At 42.1% G+C, this 8454-nt stretch overlaps 1 protein-coding gene across 1 annotated transcript; it reads left to right on the forward strand.

Moving 5' to 3' along the window:
• The first annotated feature begins 3339 nt into the window (after positions 1–3339).
• On the forward strand, positions 3340–7492 carry c1galt1a (core 1 synthase, glycoprotein-N-acetylgalactosamine 3-beta-galactosyltransferase 1a). Its single transcript, XM_030063785.1, has 4 exons — positions 3340–3421; positions 3633–3787; positions 4312–4985; positions 6075–7492. Exons 2-4 carry the CDS (start codon positions 3649–3651, stop codon positions 6228–6230), a joined length of 969 nt encoding a protein of 322 aa, XP_029919645.1. The 5' UTR covers positions 3340–3421; positions 3633–3648; the 3' UTR covers positions 6231–7492.
• Positions 7493–8454: the final 962 nt, after the last annotated feature.

Consider the following 8454-nt stretch of genomic DNA (forward strand, 5'->3'; position numbering starts at 1 on the left):
TGGGCTCCTTTTCTTTTGGAAGTCTACTACCATTTCTTTTGTCTTGTCCACATTTAACTGGAGGTGGTTTCTCGCACACCAGTCAACAAAACGGTCCACCAGGCTCCCCCTCCACACAACCCATCACAACAGTGTCATCTGAGAATTTCTGCAGGTGACAGGCTTCCGAGATGTAGCTGAAGTGAACAGAAAGGTGGACAGCACAGTCCCCTGAGGAGCCCCAGTGTTACACACCAGACGGTCAGACACACAGTTCTGTAACCTCACAGACTGCGGTCTGCCCGTCAGGTAATCCTCAATCCAACGGATCATAGGGGCATCCACCTGCATGACCTCCAGCTTCTCACACAATAGTTCAGGCTTGATAGTGTTAAAGGCACTGGAAAAGTCGAAGAATGTCATCCTCACTGAACAGTTTGGCCTGTCAAGATGGGCATAGGCTCTCTGCAGTGGGAAAATTATGGCATCCTCAACACCAACATGTGGCTGATATCTGAACTGCAGGGGGTCTAATGAAGAGCTCACTAGTGGTCTGAAATGTTCCAATACCAATCTCTCCATGACCTTCATCACACGTGACGTTAAAGCTATGGGCCTGTAGTCATTGTGGGTTTTGGGGCGCCCTCTCTTGGGCACTGGCACAAGGCTTGATGTTTTCCATAGCAGTGGGACTCTCTCCTATGTCAAGCTGCCGTCATTGTGGGTGTGTGCCCCTGCAGTTATAAAACGATTATTAGACTAAAACTTTGAAATATGCCAATTCTGATATGTTTATACTCATAACTGACGGAGCAACCTAACGCAGACATGTTAGCTTACCATTTTCAGGTGATATGCCATGTTGGTCGTTAAGCTGTGATACGCAAACTGTCGTTTGCAAAGTTTGCATTTGATTTTTTTTTTCATCTATTTTGGTAAAATGCTGCCACACTGATAACGTCTTTGACATGGCAGAGGACTAAATGTTCATTAAATGTTCTTATTTAAGCAAATATTTGGAAAACCAGGCCTAATTTTTTCTTCAATTCAGAACATACAGGCCTACCTATCTGTCTCCGCCAGTGGGTTGAGCTAATCCAAAATTGTGAAAAAACAAAGGGGGTGTTCTGAAGACAGACTGTTACCTGTGAAACAGGGTGTTCTGAAAACACCCCCATTAGCACTTAGTGCTTCACTCCTGATAAAATTAACACGGCAAATAATCGACCAATCAGATTTTGGTCGACCAAGAACGTATCGACCAATAAATCGACCAGTCGACTAACAGACTACAGCCCTACTAATTTGTAATGCTGTTATCTGTCTCCAGATAAAATACATAAGGCAGACTCAGGGTCAGCTGCCAGACCATGCTGCAGCTGGACGCTGACCAGCGTGTGACACCATCTGAGATGCTGCAGCATCCATTCCTCTTCATGGAGCCTCCACTCATCCTGCAGGCCAAGACAAGCAACAGGTAGCTGGTGTTTTGTGATGTGTTGGATCATTTCACTCTACTGACTGTTGGGAGGCAGCAGATTTAAATAACTTTTGATGTCAGCAGGAGCTCAGACGACCAGAGCCCAGACTGTACAGCAGAGTGCACCACTGCTGTGGAAATGGCTGCTGTCCGGCAGAAGTACATGTCTTCTTCAAAGCTGGAGGACAACGCAGCAGCAGACATCCAGCCTGGTCAGTCACTCGTCTAAAGGCTTACAGCTTCATTGTGTTTGTAGTTTTGAACTGAAGTGTGAAAAGAAACGTCTGTCGTTTTCAGCGGTCGTGGCCAAGAAGAAGAAGAAGAAAGGCCGCATCAGGAGCTTCTGCAGAAGGATTCTGAAATGTCTCTGCTGCTGTTTCTCCAGCAAAGAGGAGGACAACTAGGACGTCCTGACAGAACATCTCTGTGCCACTGATTCCTAATGACAAGAAGAAACACACCTTTTTCTGTCACTTCTGTCATTATGCTTGCATTATCAATACCAACATATGCAAAGTGTTCATGTTCTGTGTTGATATGAAATATGAAACAGACAGAGAAGTTTACTTAAAATATAGTATTGACTTGTAATTGAGATTTTTTACTTTCTTATGAATAATACTTAAATTACATTATAATTCACAATCAAATTATATATTATATCCATCAAACTACTTTTGACTGCTTTGCATTCTAATATCACAACCAGGTATAAAACACATGGGATGAGCAATAATGATGTTGCTCTGGGCAATTTAATTTAATTTTATTTCTTTTTTTTTTTTTTTTTTTTTTTTTTTTTTAATTTTATTTTGTGTTAAAAATATTTTCACCAGCAGGTAGCGTCATATCTTCATCTAAGCTGGTTTTGCTACTGTCAGACTTACGTATGAGAAATAACAGCATTAAAAATATTTGTTTTTGTGCTCAACTCTCATGAATATTTCCCCTTCTGGTGAAAAAAAAAACTGCACCAAATGAAAACACAGCATAGTGATATACACAAATCGAAACCAACTGAATTCAATAGAGCTGGCAACTGGCCATTTAGTCGCCACCAGGGGTCAGTATAAAGCAAGAAACCTCCTGAAATCACAGCTGGACATGAGAAAGTGTTATTTCCTAGATAAACAAAGGTGAATGTTCTGAATTAATGTTAATCAAGTGCCTGCTGCACTTAGTATGATTACTGCAGTAGGTAATCACTGCACTAACTATGATTCAACATGACTGAGCTATGCCTTTAAAAGACTCCATCACAGTAAGATTTCAATTTGCTTGGAATAAAGCTGTCATATACCTGTTTTGCTTCTATAACACCGCACAAATTAGAAAAGAAGAAAGAAGTAAAGAATAAACTAAAAACACAGGTAGTGGAGAACAGTGGTGCATAATTCACCCCTATGCTCCCACTTGGCAAACTTGCAATATTGATATTACTAACACTGCTCCACGGATTAAGTATAATTCATGTTGTTGTTCAAGTTGTATAATGAACCATTCACGGACCAATGCAGGTAGTTAACACTTGTTCATGTTTATTTTGGTACCCTGCTTACAGTGTGCTGTTACAGCCTTGCATGTGCACTACTTATCAGGGAGATTTCTATCAAGCTCCAAAGGAATATTATTTTGTATTTGACATATTTTACCACTGAGAAATACACTGGATAATAATATCCCGAGTGAGGCTGAAGTACAGTGACGTGAGAGCTTTTATTTGGTATAGGTCAAATAACCTTGAGGGTTAACTTCCTTATTTTTCTTCAGCAGAAGGAAGTTACCTTTTGCAAAAGAGGCTTGGCACACTTGTTGGAGCTTTATATGCCACATGCAATCTGACCAAACTTGATTTACTGCTCTGCCTTTCACCATTTCACCATCCTTCACGATCCTCTGAAGGGAACAGGGTTTTCCCTCCTTATTATTATTATTATTATTTTATATTTATATTTTGAGAAGGTAAGGACACTCCTAATGGCATACATGAAATTTGTAAATGCACAGCTTGAAGCTTTATTCTTTTTCTTTTTTTCCCATTGATCAAAAACTGGTTTTAATATGCTATGTAAGAGCTTTTCAGTCTACACAGGGCAGTATGTGAAGCTTATTCAAGATAGTGTTGTTAGATTTTTTCAGCCTGTTTTATTGTCTCTCTGTCTTACTTGTCCAGGTTGGAATTCAGGGAAATGAAGCACATTACCTCTCAGTTGCTCTTCATCACTGGAGTGTTGCTGGGATTTCTTTCCCTACATTCACTTATGTTCTCTTGGAGAAATGTCACTGATCGGGAAGTTAACAGACAAGTTCCACAACATATCCATACAGGTAGAGTCCGATTTCTTTCTTGGATTTTTGTGGCTGTTATGTTTGTGACTGTACATAAGAAGGAATCCCAATTAGATGTTAAACTTGTAGTCAGTAGAAATATATAGCTTTTGCCATGTATCACTACTGCTGCTGCTACTGATATGAATAAACATTTGAGATCAGAATTTATAGACGCTTTACCAATCAAATAAAATTAAACATCATTGTAACTGTCTGAAAAAAAAAATGCAAAATAAGAAATTTGAATAGTAAAAATTCTAGGATAAAATACAAAACAAGTGAGATATAAGAGATACAAAATCAAGTCTACTGGAAGAGAAGTTTAATAAACTAAGTGATCCAGAAGATAAAATTATTCTTGTATTATAAGCTTTTCAGGCAGGTTGCGGCAGAGGTAAAAGCCATTTCGCCTTTCGTCAAAAGTCAAAAAAGGTCTTACATTGTTAATAATTGTCTAAAGTACAGAGTCTTGAGGTACAGTATGTACCACACATTTCTTATATTTTGTCTTTATAAATAAGTAATTCCAGGTGAGCACAGGGAAGCAGCAGCCAATCTCTCCCAGTCAACGCGAATCCTGTGCTGGATCCTGACAGGACCCAAGTACCTGCAGTCCCGGACCAAACACATCAAAGAAACATGGGCCAGGCGCTGCGACAAAGTACTGTATATGAGCTCTGTGAAGACTGATTTCCCCACCGTGGGGCTCGATGTGGATGAGGGGAGGGAAAACCTTTACTGGAAGACAATCAGAGCCTTTCAGTATATCCACCAGAACCACTTGGATGAAGCCGAGTGGTTCCTGAAAGCGGATGATGACACATTTGTTGTCGTTGAGAATCTACGTCACGTCCTATCGAAATATGATCCGGAGAAACCCTTGTACCTGGGGAGAAGATTTCGCCCCTTTGTCCAGCAAGGCTACATGAGCGGAGGTGCAGGTTATGTCCTCAGTAAGGAAGCAGTGAAAAGATTTGTCAGGGGCTTCAAAAGTGGGGAATGCACCCATTTCTCAGACATTGAGGACATGGCTTTGGGGAAATGTATGGAGACCATGAAGGTGGATCCTGCAGATTCCAGAGACCTGAAAGGGCGACAAACATTTCATCCCTTCCCACCCGACTATTATGTGGTCAGGCAGCCCCCAAGACCACGGCCCTGGTTTCTGATTTATGAATACTACACTCCAACAGAGGTGAGCAACACAATATACACTCTATCCCACATTAACTCTGTGAGCTCTTACGGCTAACAGAATTTCATGAAGTCTGTGAAGGTTCTCTGTCATCCAGGTCATGACTGTCCAAGAAGAGTTGAGTCAAGGATGACTGGCCTTGAAGATGTTTCGCTTCTCATCCAAGACGCTTCAATTCTGAGCAGAACTTGTTTAATTCAGCAGAACTGAAGAGGCTTCTTGGATGAAAATGGAAACATCTCCAAGCATCTATTAAAGTCCAGTTGCCATCAGTTCAATTCTCCTTGGATAATTTCCTGAAATTAGCGCAATGTCCTAAAATCCCAATAATGTCCTTCCTCCATGTGCAAAAAGTGAAAGAAATCAATTCCCTAACCAAGAAAGGGTTACATGAAGGCATCCCAACTACAACCAGGCAGTAATTTGACATTGAAACAGTGCTGTGGAAAAATAAAGGTGGGATGTTTTCTATTGTGGGTGAAGATTTCATGTTCAGCTAAATGTTTTCTTCTTGAATCATTACCTAAACTTTATCCAGCTCATTAGCAGCTCACGTCTAAAGCAAGCACTGAAAGCTGAAATGCAAGTTAGCACTGGCAAGCTAGCACAGTATATTGAGAAATGCAAAGATACGACTTGAGAATACTTAAAAAGCAGATGGAACATTTTTGGGGATGTATAAATAAAGTACTACTGGAAAGACCTTCTGCATTTGGTAACCCATACGCACACACACACAGAATGCAGATGCTGTTAGTCAAAGAGGCAACAAAGAGCCTGATAAAAACTGAAACAATTTCAGATAGAATGGCATCAGCGAGATGCACAACCGAAGGATGGAATATCTCATGCATTCAGTATCATACACCAAACAACTCTGTTGGAACTGAAGAAGCTTTTTGGATGAGAAGTGAAACATCTTCAAAAGTCTACAAACAAGTCCAGTTGACCTCCATTCAACTTTATGCGGACAACCATGACCTGGATGACTGAAGATCTGCACAGACAATGTCAATTATACATTGCACTCTAGATACATATAGCTATTTTTATTCTTTTATGAATTTGTTCATTTGATTTCTTTTACAGGGTCCAGAATGCTGCTCTGACTTTATAGTGTCATTTCACTATATTTACGCTGTTCAGCAGTACACTTTGGAGTACTTCACATATCATCTGCGGCCATATGGATACAAATACAGATATAATCCCGATAGCCAAACTAAAAATAATGCTCCCAGTTAACATGTCAGCATCTGCATGACAACCTGTGCACTCATACAGCTTCTGCAAAGCTGAAGGGAGATAGATGGAGGGCAGTACTATACTTCCTCCAGTGTACAAGGATATGGGTGGAATTATTCAAAGTTTCTGCTGGTTTCAGGTTTTTAAGAATTTTAAGACATTTAAAGCCCATTTTAATGCTGCCTGGCAAATAAATACAAGAGCAACTTAAAAACTGAAAAATAGAAACAAATTTTTTGGACCAGCCTATTTCCAACTGACCATGGATGATGAAAACTGCAAAACTATAAAATGGACAAGCAAAAAAAAGGTCAGAAGAAAATGACTTGCAGGGGGATAGAACGTGAACCAAGAACATTCCCCCCGCTGTTACACCCCCACCAACCACCTGCACTGTCGACACCTGGCAGGATGGATCCATAGATTTGTGTTGTTCGCACTAAGTTGAGACTGTCCTCCACCAAAGATTTTACCATCAGGGATCAATAAACATATTAGACGATAGGATCAAATGACTTATGTGGTCATATGGGTTGGAGGACTTGTTGCTAAATTTGTTTTTCATTCATTTGTGGTGAATAAGGGCCCTCTCACATCTACCTCATTTGGTCCACACATAGATTTTTTTTTTTTTACTGTGATTCGAACCAAAATTACAGGTTTGAAACCTCCCTCAGACCATGGTCAGGACCAAACAGCCAAACCTTAGTCTAACGACAAGAGGTGGTCTCAGTCCAGATCAAGCTAAACCATGGTTCAGTTTGCTTTTCGTGTGAAACCTTTTCTGGATGGCGCTCGTACAGCTGTGCGCAATGGGTAAAATCAACCCCGTCTCCTTAATGGGAACAAAGTTAACACTCTCAAGCAGACAGAAACGTCTGAGTTAAAGTAGCAACATTGTAGCAAATTTGAACTTTTTTGTGTTGTACTTGAAGTTGGTGCTGCTGGTAGTAATGCCATACAGTCAAAACCAAATGAATCAGTTTTTTTTTTGTTTGTTTGTTTTTTGAGTGAATCTGATTTTTTCTGTGTTCATTCAAATGGTGATAGAAGACTACCTGCTAAACTGACAACAAGCCAACGTCAGACGCACGCCTGGCTACAAACCAATCAATGTCAAGTGTAGGAGGATGCAACCCACGTAAGTGATGATGACATAAGTATGTCATGCACAGTTCTTTGGTGTACTCATAATTTTAACATATGACAACCCAGTCCAGGTAACCTGAATAATTAATTTAAGAAAGGAATTTCTTCTTGCCCACAAACCTAGCCAGTTATACTAAGGGCTCTAGTTTCGCAGACCAGGCGAGGCGGGGGCGTAGCGCAGATGCGCTTCGCCAACTGGGAGTGGCCAGGCGGATTTTCCAAGTTTGGCACGCCGTTCTCGGTGGCGCAAGTACTCCGCCGTCCCTCCTACCGGCGCAAGGGAGGAGAGAAGGCATGGAGTGGGTTTGACACAGCCGATTCACATGTAACCAATCAAATGAGCCCCTGTCCTTGCCTTTAAAATGCGCTGCGCGAAGGCATAATGAAAGTTTACACAGCTGACATGGAGGTCTATTGCCGCAGGCGGAGCGGAGCTCAGGAGACAGGCGCGGAGCGGAGACCGGCGAGCAGTGCGGACACGTCACCAAAACCTCACAGGCAGGCTTCCGGAATGTCAGACACATGAACGATGCAATAAATACCGAAAAAAACACTATTCAATGCTACGATCACAATCAGCACATACATATATCTCCATATCAACTGTCCCGTCACAGCTGATGTCAGATCAAAGGAGATTGGCACCGTTTGTGCTGATTGTGAGGTTTTGGTAATGTACGCCAGCCAGCCAAACTTCCACTGCGCCAGCCCCGCTCCGCCTTGCGCTGAAAGTAGACGTGGTTTCAGACGGCGAGCTTTTGGCGCACCTCGGCGAAGCCTTTTGGCACGAAACTGTCACTGCGCCAAGCCGAATCTGTCGGCACCTCCCCCCGCTGCGCCACCACTCCCATCTCGGCGAACCTCCGCCTGCGAAACTTGGACACTGTCCGCCTCTGCCGCTTCGCCGGTCGAAACTAGCTCTGCGCGGGGTTCGCCTCACTGCGCCACCCCGCGCTGCGCCGGGAAACTAGAGCCCTAAGTGTTTAATTGCTAACTTGTGGCCCACCCATTAGCTTGAACCAGTCTCGCCTTTTGCCAGTGACCTCTTGCATCAACATGTTTTGGTCAACTAGAT

This window comes from Myripristis murdjan, chromosome 11 (assembly GCF_902150065.1).
Source record: "Myripristis murdjan chromosome 11, fMyrMur1.1, whole genome shotgun sequence".
NCBI classification, from domain to species: Eukaryota; Metazoa; Chordata; class Actinopteri; order Holocentriformes; family Holocentridae; genus Myripristis; species Myripristis murdjan.